This window comes from Strix uralensis, chromosome 3, assembly GCF_047716275.1.
Source record: "Strix uralensis isolate ZFMK-TIS-50842 chromosome 3, bStrUra1, whole genome shotgun sequence".
Classification (NCBI taxonomy): domain Eukaryota; kingdom Metazoa; phylum Chordata; class Aves; order Strigiformes; family Strigidae; genus Strix; species Strix uralensis.
This window is the reverse complement of record NC_133974.1, coordinates 104,984,441-105,000,394: the sequence shown is the minus strand read 5'-3', so window position 1 is coordinate 105,000,394 and position 15,954 is coordinate 104,984,441. Positions and strand designations below refer to the sequence as shown.

The following is a 15,954-nucleotide window of genomic DNA, read 5'->3' as shown; positions in this document are numbered from 1 at the left end:
TTGCTTCTTCTTGTTGTACTGTTTGTCCCCTTTGCATTCAGGAACAGGAACTTTTTTTTAATGTATTATGATGTAATTAACAGGAGGGTCCTTGAAAACATGCAAGAGAGAGGTTTTCAGGGCCTGTGCCTGGTAATTTAATTTTTAAGATCAACTGTCAGAAATACCCAAAAGAGTAGTTTAGCTCCTGGACTGGAGCATGCTCTAAGAGGCACTCTGATCAGTTTAAAGCTGAGCTCTGAGGTATTCCAGATAGGCTTGCAGAGGTCTGCATCTTTAACGATTTAACTGTAAGAAGCCTTTAATGAGTGTCCAGAAATGGCTATTTTAGAAGCTTAGTATCTTAGACAAATTTTGGGTACAATTTTATGAGGAGTCCTAAAGTCAAATTCTTAAGCTACAGGCAACTTGATGTCAAATCTGAAGTCATTGACACACAGCACAAGGATGTTTGAAAATTTCTGAGGAAAGGTCACAGCAATATATTCTCTTTTTGTCTCATTCAAGGATGTCCAGCATAGAAGGTTTGAGCTGAAAAAAGGTTTTAAAAATTACAAGTAACTAAAATTAATATCTTGTAATGGGGAGGGCTTGGTTTTCAGTCCTGTTTCTAACGGCTTTATAGCATTTATAGTAAAATCTTGTAACCAATAAGAAAAAGTAGGGGAAAAAATTGAACAAATAGAAGCTGGGAAGGGGCAGGAACAAGTCTTTGGACTTGTTTGTAATATAGTAGTAATATAGTTCACGTAAGAGAATGTTTTATTATCTGTTCTTATTGTTGCAAATATATTTGTAATGAATTTTCAAAACATGACAGACTCTTCAGCTTTTTGAGTCCAAAACTCTAAGCAATTACACTTTCAGGTGCTTTTCTTTTGGAAACCTTTGAACTTCTGTAGCCATTACCAGTGATGGAGATTATGTCTGTGCCAAGAATGTTTAGGTGCTTTCCAGTTAATTTTTAACCATTTTGTACAGACAGAAGCATAGGTTAAAAAACCCAGTGAAACAGCAACAAAACACAAACAACAAAACTCCATAGAGACTGGGTAAATTTTCAGATGGTAATCTGGGCTGAGATCTGGACTGTTGTTACTATGCTGCAAGTGCCATCTAAGTTAATTGACTTGAAGCTAATTCAGATATGTTTATATGAGTGTCATCCATAGATCCATTTCAGCACAGACACAGATTCAGTCTGAATTGTTTTGTCAGGTCTTTTAAACTAGTAGAAGATATATATCTAAATTAACAAGAATTCACCATTTCAGTATTACTCAGATGTAAAATAAGAATGGTTCATATTTTTGTTTGCTAAAAACCACTAAAAGTTAACTTTAAGTCCAGTAGCTTTCTATATAGTGATACAATTCTTGGGATGCCTAATGTCAACATCTCAGTCTAACTTCTGTTTGCTCTTTCTAGGTCTGCAGCCATACACTAATTACAGCTTCATGCTTACTGCATGCACATCTGCGGGGTGTGCTTCTAGCAAACCAATTTCAGGTCAAACTTCACAAGCTGCTCCTCATGGTAAGGGAAAAAGGCAGAACTGCAAAGAGCTGGTTATATGCACTTGTATTTTCTGATGGTTTAACAAGGTGCAAAACTCCACTGCCACCCGTCATGCTATCGTGTAAATTTCCACAAGAGAATCCGTCTCTCCTCTCAGAGTATTTGTATCTTAACACACTCTTTATATTGACTTGCCTGGCACTGCATTTCTACTTTCTTTTTGTGACAATTTCCCAAGTTCATCTTTAAGTTAGCAAGGTCTGAATTAGCAGATGCGTATTTTTAAAGCACAAATAAATATGCAGAGAGAACTGGGCATATAAAGGCTGCAGCCTTTGGCTTTGTCCTCCATTAATCTGTACCTTGTCTAGTTGGTTGCATTTGATATAGGATAAATATAGAAAGTGTGTTAAATTCTGTCATTCTCTCTGGCAATGTTTTATGCTTTCATCACATTGCTGAAAGCAACAGCACAAACTGTGGGAAAGGAGAAAAAAAAACCTTTATGTTTCTGTCATAAAATTAAAATAGTGTCATTGTGATGTTAATAGGGGTATGGCCAAAACCTCATCATATAATAGTCAGCTCAACAGAAGTGGAAATCTACTGGAGTGAACCAAAGAAACCCAATGGACTCATTACTGAGTATCGACTTTTTCGTGATGGAGAACAGATTTTCCTGGGTGGCAGTACAGACCTGAATTTCACAGATGTTAACCTGCAGCCTAACAGTAGGTAAGGCATGTCAAAGAGCTCTGGTAATACGTGAAAGGTCTTCAAAATGGATGTATGTGTGTTTGTGAAATGTGCAAAAGTTACTTTTTTAACAAAAGAAAAGTCTCTTACAATATTACTTAATTACTGGAAAATCGGTAGAGCACTTTTAGGAGGCTTCCAAATGCTGGAAAGCCTTAATCAAAGGACTGCTCTTTTTTTTCCTTTTCTGAGAATAGGTCATTTTGATTCAAAGAAAGGGAGGCTCTTTTTTTCTTTCCTTGAGTGGTGGTCGATGGCTCATTGGTTGGTTTTTTCCCTCATGGAATATACCTAGAAAAATGTAAGTCTTTATATGGTAGACAACACTGCATGTGGTTTATAGTGTTTCTGTGCATATTGAACATACTTGCCCAAAAGTAGCAGCTGATGATATTTCTATAGAGATCATTCTGAAATCGGTTTTGACACTTTTTCAGTCAATATTTCTCTCTCATGTAAGCTAATGTGAATTTTAGTATTAAAATTATAATAAGAGTTACTTTTCTTACATTAAGAAAATTTAAAGGTGAGAATCTTCACTAATGCAATTTTTGTAATACTCTTTGTATAGTCTATTCACTTTAAACTGGTGAAAATGGAAATGTTCTATTACTGATATGCCTAAAGCTTCTAACCGTAGTGTCTTCTGATCTTTTTGTGTTTGCGCAGATATGTTTACCAGCTGGAAGCCAGCACTTGGGGTGGCAGCAACACTAGTGATAAATATGTTATACAAACACCAGTAGGAACACCAGAGAAAATTCATGTCCCATATAACGTCACAGTAATTGATGCATATTCTATATTTCTAGCTTGGGATGTACCAGGTAAAAAATTATTTCTATGTAGTACTTTGTAGCAAAATGAAAGGATGGAAAAATTAGTATATTCAGGCAGGCAGCTGAATCATTCAGATATTTTTATTCTTCGTATTTGTTTTTAGTCTTTGTGTGATTTAAATAACCAGTATCTAAAGCTGCTGTTTCCTAGAGACCTATTATTTTAATAATATTGACCTATATATTTGACATGGGTATTGTGAGGATTAGCTGATCAAAAATCCGTATGTTAATTTGTTCTTGTAAACTATTATTGAGTGCAAGTATTAAGGAAAAAAAAAAAAAACAATTACACTGAAAAGAAGTTTTCCCTACTGTTCAGAGTTATCAACAGGGAAACCTGCCAACCTTTTGGGTTGATGATGTCTTGCTAGCTATCCTGACAATTAAAATGTCCAGTTTTCCTGCAGGTATGCAATGTTGAGCTCCTTTAACAAAAGGTGTAAGAGTGTGACAGAGAGATCCTGTGCTAGCTTTGAGCTGATTGAGTAAATTTTATTCTCCAGAGCACCATAGTGTTATGTGGACATGTTACCTTGCAGGGGGGTGGGTCAGCCCAGAAATATTTTTCCTCTTGTTACTCTTCTCCTGAACATCACCAGGTTGTCTTGGCCTGATACAGAGGTAGGCTAAGAAGGAATAATTGAATAATAGCATCTTTTTATATGAGAGACTGTGCTGTTTCATTAATATAAATCATAGCTTAAGTGATTGGTATACTTTACTGATGTTATAAAAATGATATGCTGTAGTCATTGTGGGACAATGAGAGCCTTGTAAATGAACAATTTTCCATCTAGAATAGTTCATCTCCGGCAAGGTGTTTCCAGTTTCCAGATACTGTTTGTTTCAGTTGAAATAAGGTCAATTTTTTCAGAAACTTCAGATGTTTGCCTATTGAAATAACAACAATATGTGTTTTATCAATGAACTCAAGGAAGTTTTTGATATCTCCTCTTCCTAATTATTTAAGATGTTCTTTTCTTGCATAGCAGTCACAGTAGAGTCAATTGGCATTAAAAATAAAGTCACCTAGAAAAAGTATTTTGCCTTCAAGCCTGGGATCGCAAGTATTGTGGCAGTGCTTAGCAGCATTCACCCTACCCATTTAAGCAATGATTAATAAATCTATAATACCCTGAGCTGTCAATCTTTTAGTTTTCAGAAGCACAAAATCCATTATAGAAATGCTATAATGTATGAAAAAGATTAAAATCTTAAATTAAACTTTTCCCCCTACTGCCTGAAAGGATTTAGAACCCAGCAGAAGGCAGGTGAATTCGAATGGCATATAATCTACAGTTGGTTTTATTGGAAAGTGACTCATGCTGTATTATGGTTTTGATAATAAATATAATTTAAGGTACAAAATATTCAGCAACATTATAAATAAATTTAAAACATAAGAATATACTGAAATAGCATAGACTTGTGAAGAGTGGGGTGTTTCCCAGAAAAGCTCGTCCTTGTTGTTCTAGACCTTTTCTTCTCCAGCTGCTTGAATTCCTGTTACTCGCAGTAGGTTACAAGCCTGCAAGGAAAATCAGGCTCTGTGTAGTACATTTGGTTATGTTGCATTTAAGATTGTGTGTGCAAAGGTTTATGTATTCCTGAAACCACATGATCTGAGGGATGAGGAGGAGACTGGACATTATGTCTCTGTAGAGGATGCAGGGATGAGTTATTCACACAGCTGTGGGAATCATTCTCAGTCAGGGGAAGGCACATGTTCTTCTTCCCAGGTACTGGGATGCGCCTTGAACAACTGTCTTGCTTTCATGGATATTTGGTGACTCAGCCCCTTCCTCTCTGCCTTCTTGTTGTGGGGCCAATTATTTAAGTTTTTAAGTATGAATGAGGAATTGTTTTTCATACAGTGCCCCTGTTGGGTAGACAGGAAAGGAAACAGAATCACAGAATCATCTAGGTTGGAAAAGACCTTGAAGATCATCTAATCCAACCATTAACCTAACACTGACCATTCCCAACTACACCATATCCCTGAGCGCTATGTCAGCCTGACTCTTAAACACCTCCAAGGATGGGGACTCCACCACTGCCCTGGCCATCCCATTCCAACACCTAACAACCCGTTCTGTAAAGAAATACTTCCTAATATCCAGTCTAAACCTTCCCTGGCACAACTTGAGGCCATTACCTCTTGTCCTATCACTTGTTACTTGGTTAAAGAGACTCATCCCCAGCTCTCTGCAACCTCCTTTCAGGTAGCTGTAGAGGGCGATGAGGTCTCCCCTCAGCCTCCTCTTCTCCAGACTAAATAACCCGAGTTCCCTCAGCCGTTCCTCGTACGACATGTGCTCCAGACCCTGCACCAGCTTCGTTGCCCTTCTCTGGACATGCTCGAGTAATTCAATGTCCTTTTTGTAGTGAGGGGCCCAAAACTGAACACAGGAATCGAGGTGCGGCCGCACCAGTGCCGAGTACAGGGGTAAGATCACTTCCCTGTCCCTGCTGGCCACACTATTTCTGATATAAGCCAGGACACCATTGGCCTTCTTGGCCACCTGGGCACACTGCTGGCTCATGTTCAGCTGGCTGTCAATCAACACCCCCAGGTCTCTCTCTGACTGGCAGCTCTCCAGCCACTCCTCCCCAAGCCTGTAGCGCTGCTGGGGGTTGTTGTGGCCCAAGTGCAGCACCCGGCATTTGGCCTTATTGAAACTCCTACAGTTGGCCTTAGCCCATCGCTCCAGCCTGTCCAGATCTCTCTGCAGAGCCTCCCTACCCTCGAGCAGATCAACACTCCCACCCAACTTGGTGTCATCTGCAAACTTACTGAGGGTGCACTCGATCCCCTCGTGTAGATCATCAATAAAGATGTTAAACAGGAGTGGCCCCAAAACCGAGCCCTGGGGGACACCACTCGTGACCGGCCGCCAACTGGATTTAACTCCATTCACCACAACTCTTTGGGCCCGGCCATCCAGCCAGTTTTTTACCCAGCAAAGCGTGTGCCCATCCAAGCCACGAGCAGCCAGTTTCACCAGGAGAATTCTGTGGGAAACGGTGTGAAAGGCCTTACTAAAGTCAAGGTAGACAACATCCACAGCCTTTCCCTCATCCAATAAGCAGGTCGCCCTGTCACAGAAGATCAGGTTTGTCAAGCAGGACCTGCCTTTCATAAATCCATGCTGACTGGGCCTGATCATCTGGTTGTCCCACACCTGTTGTGTGATGGTACTCAGGATGAGCTGCTCCATCAGCTTCCCGGGCACCGAAGTCAAGCTGACAGGCCTGTAATTTCCTGGATCATCCTTCTGACCCTTCTTGTATATGGGCGTCACGTTGGCCAATTTCCAATCTGTTGGGACCTCCCCGGTCATCCAGGACTGCTGGTAAATGATGGAAAGTGGCTTGGTGAGCACCCCAGCCAGCTCCTTCAGCACCCTCAGGTGTATCCCATCTGGTCCATAGGCTTGTGTATGTCTACGTGATGCAGTGGGTTGCTGTTCCTTTTATTATAGCACTTCAGAGCCGCTAGCTGGTCTTACAGGAATGGGGAGTACTAACAGCAGAGAAATGTTACTAAATGCCACCACTAATACTACTAAAAGAAAACCTGTGTGCAGAAACATAGGTATAGGCAGAAGCTAGAAAATTAATTCTTGACCTTCATAATCCTCTTCTTGCTCATTCTGTTTTTTACCCCAAGAGGAAGACTGTGGGGGATGCAGATGGAGGTTTATTTTGGAGGTTCTGATCTTCTGTAATGGCATACATCCAATTAACAGGTCCTATGCATACAGATATCTGGGGCCACATACCTCCCCAGCTTCGTAGAATTTGCCTAAAGAGTCTACAACTTTTCATCCTTATTTATGCCATCGTGCATGGAGTAACTTTTTTCTTCTAATCTATTTTTTTCTGTGTATGAATCCTTGTTTCACAGTAGGCTATATTGAAATAATATAGGTTTCCCTTATAAACACAGAATGCAGCATGTGTTGTAAGGATTGTCAGGCTTGGCAGTCACTCTTGGATGAGACAGTTGTTTTAATTGGTACAGTCTCCATGAAAAGAAGTGCTTTTTATTAACCAAGTTTTGATGAGAGGGTAGTTGGTCATAGTGTCTTCCTGTCTGTGGATATCAGGGATGCTTTGGCATTCATCTTCTTATCTGCTGTAATAAATTTGGATCAAATAATCACCCTCAGGATTAATTATGGGCATCATATTGCACAGACCTTCCTTTTGGATGGCTTTAATTATAATGTTTCAATGTCCGTAATGTATCTAAACCTTGTGACTTTATAGATACATAGCATTTCAAAACTCCTGACTTAGCTAAATAACAAGGTGGCCGAGTAGTGGTTAAAGTGATGGATTCAGAAAAAATATTTGACACACCTCACTCACTATGGAAAATAGGACTTTATTTTCTGAAATAGGTATCCCATTATCTTGTGTGGCATTGCCTCAGTGCACAGACCTCAAAGGTACGCTACATTTCACTGATACGCTAGAGAAGGATATGTTACAATTATTATGGAACAACTATTAGCACCATGGATAGAAGCAGAAAAGCTGAATGGAAAAAAAACCCACCACATAATTCTCCCAAGGCATATCCATAAATGTTATTGATAGGTTGGCAGGTAGCCGTCCTGCATTTCAACACATTGACAACCCCACTGGTTCTCACTGGGGGCCTGATTCTTCTAGATATCATCAGTTGCTGCTAGTGATACCATGAAATCTGAACATGCTCCAAAGGGGATCCTGTCCTCTGCTCCTAGGTTAGTTGCTTCATATGTTAATGATCATCTGGATTAAAATGTCATCTTTCATCATGTTGTAACACTGTACTTCATCCACCTCTGGTGGATGCTTATCAATTGCTTATCAATTAGAGTCAAAGTTATGTAACATATCTGGATTCCTACTTTATACTTCTTGGGACCAAATTTGGTATTTGAATTACATTTATTTGTCTCTTAGTTTTGTCTCTTAGCTTCCGAAGCTGACCTGGTTTCTCCTTAACTGGTGGCCTAACAAATTGTTCTGACTTCTGCTAAGCCAATGTTACATTTCCCCATTTTTGTTTTCTCATCTAAATTATTCTTTGCTCCACATCACTATAGGACAAGCTTTTCAAATTCAATGTCCAAAGTTCTAGATCTTGAAAGCAGTCAGCATCTCCAGCTGTTGCTGTCTTCAGAGTCTCATTGAGAATACTTGATACAACCAGAATGAGATATCTGGGTATTTGAAGCTTAATGTAAATGCTTAATCTCAGGAAGCCAAATAAATTGTTTTATTTTGTGAAGTTAAATATTAAAATATAACTTTACTCTTACTTGTTTTTAAATAAAATATATGACATTCTTATTTTAGTATTTGTTTACTATAAGTGAAACAGTTCAACTATTTTGCTATAATTGGGATTTGGTTTCACATTAAACAAATTTTCAGCAACTGACTTCAAACAGATTTTTGGTGACCAGTCTGTAAAACAGACTGTGGCTTTTTCCCCCCAATTCTAAGCATCTTATGCTGCAAGTTCTATTTTTACCTACCCTAGTTTTGAAGTACACAGAGCTGTCAACCCTAATTTGCAGAGTTTAGCACAGAATTGTCCATTAAATGTTATCCAAATATGCCCACAAAAAACAAGGTTTAGTTTGATTGACTTGTCCCATTGCAAAATGTGCACCTGCTGTGAAATGAAGTCGCAGAGAAAAAAAGTGGAATAATTTAACTTTTTTATTTGTAAAGATAATCAGGGTTTTTCTGATTACATCTTAACTTCATAAATGTTAAATAACCTATCAGCATCTAGTTGTTGTAAATTATGAAAAAGAGTATTGCTGGGAATATTAACCAACTAAATCCTTGTTCTTTAGTGAACATGAAAATGTGTTATGGCAGGTTGTCATTGTGCTCATGGTAACTTTGACACCAAATAACAAAACTGCCATTTGCACTTAGGGTAAATTGGTTCACTTGTGCTTTTACGGTTCCTTTTATTCTGACATAAATTTATGAACTCTGGAACTAACCAAGTCGTGTGGTTTCCCAGCTGACTTTAACAAATATGCCCATTTCTTTTCCTTCAGTCATCAGAGCACACAAGGTAGTAGTTTCAGACTGGCTGCAGATGCTGAAGGCTATTCTGGAAGAAAGGGGGTTTTTACAAGTTTCTGTGTTGTATGAGTATATATTTTTTATTTTTCAGATTACAAAGTGATCTTTTGATTCTAGTTTTTGATGAGTTTCATCAAATTGTAGAAGGATTTCCATTGGATATTGGATTTTTTCAGAATATGTTTATTTGGTTTTATTTACAATTTCATGTTCACTTCTTGAGTATTTTTTCTCCAATTTATTATTGGTATCATTCCTAATATGTTGCAACATTTAGCAGAATTTTAAGATTTTGGGTTTTGGTTGTTTGGGGTTGTTTAGCTTTTCTTCTGAGATATGGACTGAATGTTGGACATGGATAAGTCAGTTATTTTGAAATAAGTGTCCTTTGCTGCATATTGATGGCTGGATTCAGCTGTCCTTGTTTGTATTTAATCTTCCTTGGGAAATCAAGCATTCTGAATAGTTCCAATTTCAAAGGTTTTTGGTGATTTTTGCCTGGAATAAATGCACTGATCAGATGCACAAAAGTGAATTATGTGTCACTTTCATAAGATAGTGGGTTTTTCTGGCTGAAATATCTGGTTTGTTGTCAGGACTGGAGAAGGGGACCTTAACTAGGAGATTAAAAAAAGGTTTCTATTTTATGTACTGTCTACCATTTCAAGCTCTTACTTTTGGATCTTCTGTTGTGTCCTTTACAGGTAGTCCAATTATTTTAAAAAAAAAAAAAAAAAAAAAAAGTAGTTTAGCTGTAATACTATATATCATCTTCCATACATCACAGACAAAAAAATAATTTTCTTTGTTGCAGAAGCCAGCTACTTCAAGATCACCTCTCAGAAGTTTGCTCTGTGACATCCTGCACAACTTTAAAAGTTGTTTTTCTATTATTCCATTCTTAATGATTAAATCTTGGTGTTTTCCTTGAAACTTTTACACTGAAAAAGGAAAATTTTACAGTGGGATTTTTGCACTTTCTCTCTCCTTCCCCTTTCACCTCTTCCAATGACTAATATCATCTTTTTTCTTCCTGTAGGCTGAGCAGTTGAATAAGATTGAAGTCATGCCTCCACTTCAGGGCTGCTTTTTCAGCTTTTTAGTGTAATGGCATTTCCTTTGTCTAGCATCTAGTGAGGCAGCAGCATCTTATTTCTTTGGGATTTTATGTCCTCTTTTTCTTCTGAGAATTGTAAAAACTTGGTATTTCAAAGATTTTTCTGATCTTCCCAAGTACCTCAGTTGTTTATAGTACCACAAATAAACTTGAAATCTCTCTGATTTCTTGTAAACTTTTTTTTTTTTTTTCAGTTAATGTGCATACATACTTAGCTAAAAAAATCCTTCTAAAAGATGCACAACAGTGGAAAAAAATCCTCTTTGTAGCTTCAGGGTAATAGTATCAATGTAGATACTTTATCAGAAAAGGACCAAAACCACAATTAGGAGAAAGAATGGAGTTGGAGTTACAAATGGGAAGATTGTCAAGATCTGGACAAGTCTCCGAACTGCTTATAGGCATCTGGTTCTTGGTGCAATCACAGAGACATCTCTGTGACATCTGAAGTAGGTGGTGTGTTGAAAGAGAAATGTGCTCTTGCTAATCAGATACATCTTGACTCAGAAAGGTACCTTGTCTACTTTGTACTTTGCTCTTTCTTAAGGCTGTGCCTTATATGATGCGGAATGAAGGAAACACACTTAACAAACACGCTTCTTTGGTTAGTCTCTTGGTTTTATGAAATTGCTGCTGTCTGCATAGAACAGTCTATAGTGGACAAAAATGGAAAAGCCTACAGCCCATTTCCTAATTACAAAACTAAACCAAACAAAACCAACCCAACCAACCCCCCCCACCCCACCCCCTTGAGAAGTCATGTGGGAGGAAACAAGAGAAGATCCAGGAACCACTGTTGGTCATTCTGAGGGGATGGCAGATGGCTTACCTTGTTCTTGTGGAGAAGGTGATTTTTTCAGCTTCTTAACAGAATTGGAGAATTAGGAATTGACAGCATGGGAAGAGGAATACATGGAGGAAATGTTTGAATTAAAACAAAATAGTAAAAATTGAGGTTTTTTTCTTCAGCAAAAACTAAACTTTTTATATCAGTTGAAACAATGTGTTTCTTGGTTCAGGCTGGTGTATTGTACCTTACTGGTAAAGCAGGCTAAGAACATACACTCAGCTACTGCTGCTGGGCTAAAAAGTGATACTTTGCTGAATGGTGGCAATTGCTCCTTTTGGTCATATGACTCTATATCGAAACAGCAGTGTTTAGTTGCTGTTGCCCCTCCAAAATAAAGAAATAAAAGCTGCCTCATTCCCAGTCATAAGGTCACTCTTCCCAGAAGTAGAAATTGCAACACAGGCATTAACTGAATTGAATTTTGATTTTTAACTGAGAGCTGTAATGTCTGTCTTCCAGTTGTGATCAGCAGATGGATCTGTTTCAGTTTATATTTAAATGGTTATAGTTTCCAAAAGAAGTAGTAGGTAAAACCTCCAGAGGGGGCTTACATTTAAAATTGCATATGATGAATGCCTCTTTGAAGTGGTCCTGCACTGTTGTTAGTATTTCAGATAATCGCTAGTTCTTCTCTGTTTCACAACAGGGATATTCATTGTCAGTGTGCCTTTGGAATACAACATCTTACTAAATGCGAGCAGTCCCACTCTACTGGTGAAGCCAGTAGGACGTGCGCATTTTGCTTTTGTCGATGGCCTAGATCCCTACACCCTGTATGAGATAAGAATACAAGCATGCCAGAATGGTAAGATGATTTTATAAGACTCACCTCTGTGACTGGAAGGGAATGGAGATTTTCCAGATAGATTCAACTCAGCAAAACAGATAAAATCTTATTCCTACATTGGAGTCAAATGTTTACCTAGTAAAAAGAAAGCCTAGCCCTGAATGAAGCATTAAATATTTCTCTATGTTCTATCATGAATATTTTAAATGGAGATTTAAAAAATGTATTTTAGGTAATATGTGCCATTTTATTAAAAGCTCTTCACAAATAGCTTAACAATTTTTGAAAATGTGCATACAGAACAAAATCTGTTCTGTAACTGTTCACCAACGAGAAGTGGTAATCATAAAGACAGGAGAGAAGAGCCCAAATATGACAAAATTCCTTGGCTTTAATGGAAATTTTCAAAATCCTATTGAAATAAAACCATTTAAAATGACACTTTGGAACCAATTCTGTCCTCACCTGCACTGGTGAAAATCAGGAGTAATTCATCAGTGGAGTTGCAGTAATTTAAATGAGTATTTAATAACAAAATGAAGCATTATTTCATTAGGAGCGTTTTTACTTGACATTCATTTGCTTTTACTATATTTTTTGTTGATGAAGAAGCTCTCATCACTAAGCAAACTTCTGGTTTTCTAGGTGGTTGTGGAGTGGGTGGTCAAACATATTCAAGAACTGCTGAAGCACCTCCTAGAGAATTGAGCCCACCTGTCGTTAAAGCAATGGGATCTGCACTCATAGAAGTGAAATGGGCACCACCTAAGAAACCAAATGGCATCATTACGAACTACTTTATTCACAGGTAAATGCTTTCATCACCTCAGATTCTTAGTCTTATTAAACTGTTCATTTCTTTATTCCTTGATATATGAGGAGGTGAAAAAAAGTGTAGAAGTAAATGCTAAAATATATATTACCTTTCAAATGCTAAGGTAACATGCTGATCTATGGATCAACAAGTTGAGAATAAGAGCTGAGACAAGAATGATCTTCCTGATCTACAAATGACAAAAAGCAGGTGAAAATATTTTTTTAAAAATTCGAAGGGACAGACAAAAATTGTAAGATAGATACTCTCACCATGTTTACCCAGACCACTAGGTACATTCTTCAGTCCTCTCTGATAGATAGTTAAGAATTTTGGAATGGAAACAGGACTAATTCACCACTTCTGAGATTTTTAAAAGCAAAAAAAAGTATCTAGGTTTCTAACACAGATCAGTTCCCCAAGATAAGAAATTATGTTCCTTGCTGTTTGTACTCAGCTGTCTAGGTGGTTGACTGACACATTCTCACTCCCTGTGAGGAGCTTCGTAAGCTCTGAGTGAAGATTCTTCTATATAGGTACTGTGTTTAGGGAAGTATCACAGTAGCAGAGTACTGACATCTGCTGTGCTCATTGACCCTTTTTTAAAAGCTCATTGAGGGACCTTCTTGGTTAGCTTCAGAAAGTCAAAGAATATAAAACTCAAGCTATGTACTGGAGAGGAATTTAAACTCTAAATTTCTTGGTTTTCCCAACTCTAAATATGTGTGGCAAACAAATGCTGGGCTGAACCTAGCCTCCCACAAAGAGTTTGGGACATTTTATTATATTAGAGCTGTGACTGAGACGACAGGGAATCGAATTACCTTTTGGAATCAGCAGTGATAATTAATATAAATTCACTTTTGCCTTAAACACATTAGTAGTCTCTAAAAATTCCTGCTCTCTTAAAATATCCTTTTGTTTGCTTTTTTTTAATTGTCTGATCAAAAAAACCCAAGTTCCTCCCCTGTATAAAGAGGAATAAAGTGTACGTTATAGCCCAAGACATGTCTTCACTCTGTTGGTTTTGTAAATAAAGCTGATGATTACTGCTGCTATTCCATGGCAACCATAGAAAGGGAAAACAGGAAATATAATGCAGAAAGCCTGCTTCAGTGAAAAATACTGTAAATTGAATTTGACAGCATTTGATGGCATTTGATTATTCTAGTCACAGCCAAACAATGATATAAAGAGTAATATGAAACAGAATGTGTTACTGCCTAGCAGACTCAAAAGCAATAAACCTTCCTCCAATGTGACACAATCACTTCACAATCATAATTGTAGCCTGTTTGATACCTCTGAGTACAGCAGAAGGGCACTGACTGACATAGATACATTTTGTTTTTTATTTAAAGTGAAATGAAAATGGCGCACTGGGGCTCCAGATACAATCGTTATATTCACCTACATAGGCATGAATCACTTGGCAGTTATTTCAGCTGAAGTTTAAATGTGCTTAGACAACAACAATATCAAATCTTTCTCAGATAGCTGCAAAAAAATCAGAAATGGGATGTAAGCATATAGTTCTTTTTCATTTTGTAGCCACACATAACCTTACACTGTTATAGCAGCAAGACTGCAGTATTTCTATGGGAGGTTATGGCATGTAATTTCTTCTTCATCATGTGCCTCTTCCTTACTGCATCACCACCAAAATAAATTCATTTAACTCAGAATCTGGAAGGCTTGGGGAGCTAGTGTGTGTGCAGATCTTTGCATTAAAATGGCAGGACTCATGCTTTCCTCTAGAATCATAAAACCATGTGCAAATTTGCAGCCATTTTGTTAAAACCAAAAAATTAAAATGTTAGTTTATGATGAAAGAGGTGGTGATGTTTTATTTTTAATTCATATAGCACTTTTAAACACAGATCAGAGCTTTTAAACATTTTTAGCAAGGACCACAACTTAGAAGAGATTGTGAATGAGAAAAGATCTGGTTCATGAGACAATCACCCAATCTACTTCTCTTCCCATTCATCATTACATAACATCCCTGTGACAACCACAGAAATTGCTAGTCTGGAAAAATAATATTATGGAAATAGGTGATGTATTTCTTGCTGTATTTTAATAAGATATAGGTCACATCAGCTAATGGAACTGCTCTCTGTTGGCCACCAGCATGCACTCTATAGGATGCACATGAGATGACTCTTAAAGAAATATTGCCTGTAAAATTATAAGTATTTTGGTTTGTATCTTGCTTATATCTTGTCTGAATTCTGTCAAAGTGTCTATGTCATATTCAGTAAAGATTATATTATTTAGTATATATATGTGTGAGATTGTAATGTAGCTCTCATTAGCCGAGCAACCCTGATGGTGAAAATGTAGCAGAAAAATTAACAGGCAGTTTAAGACAGAGGGCATGTCTCAGTGGCTGTTGACTGTTGTGACTTGCAGTGTAGAGGCTTCTAGACTGACTCTTCAAGATTAATTCATTGCTTACCCTTATACCCTTAACCATGAGCTGCACCAAAGACAGCTTCCAAAGCACATACATTAGTAGATGGTTAAATATAAGAATCCTTATGGATTAGTATGTCACTAAGAATAAGAACTCCTGAAGGGTTTTATTTATACCCATAATTGATATAATACCTAATTATTACAATACCTAATCTAAATGAGCATAATACATGCAATAATCTCAAATTCCTTTTGTTCACTTTTTGACATCAAAACTTGTTTAAAAAAAAAAAAAAAAGAAAAATATACAAACTACATTAGAATAGATTTGTTGAATTCAAATGGTAAGTGAGGCTTCTTTCTTTAATTGGATGTGAAACTGTAGAGGGGGATCATTGCTGATGTTGCATTATTCCCCCACATTTGACAGTGTGATTCCACAATCGTTTGAATTTTACCCCAGGACTTCTCAGTGTTTCTAGAAATAACTCCCTACCACTCTGGTAAGGAAAACAGCAGGCACTGCTAAAACATGTACTTTTGTTGCATGGTGAAAGGTAAACATGTGAAGAATAATTCTGGGTTGACCTGCAAGACCTCAGGAATTCACTCAGTCTCCTTCCACGTTAAGAAAGCTGAGGGGTGAGTGTTGCAGTTAGTGTTGCTGCAGTCCTCTGCATACAGCTCTATAGTTATCTGTCACAAAGGAGATTATATTCTCCTCTTAATGTCATCTGGCTCAGATTG

The 15,954-nt window shown here is 37.6% G+C and overlaps 1 protein-coding gene across 1 annotated transcript in view; it reads left to right on the top strand.

The window, feature by feature from the left end:
• The window catches only part of USH2A (usherin), a 391,068-nt gene that overhangs the window by 315,696 nt on the left and 59,418 nt on the right, over positions 1 to 15,954 (top strand). The window contains exons 55-59 of the mRNA XM_074863712.1: positions 1,429 to 1,536; positions 2,070 to 2,253; positions 2,944 to 3,101; positions 11,832 to 11,990; positions 12,618 to 12,780. Of these exons, the coding sequence (XP_074719813.1) occupies positions 1,429 to 1,536; positions 2,070 to 2,253; positions 2,944 to 3,101; positions 11,832 to 11,990; positions 12,618 to 12,780 (772 nt within the window). The remainder of the gene's footprint in view (positions 1 to 1,428; positions 1,537 to 2,069; positions 2,254 to 2,943; positions 3,102 to 11,831; positions 11,991 to 12,617; positions 12,781 to 15,954) is intronic.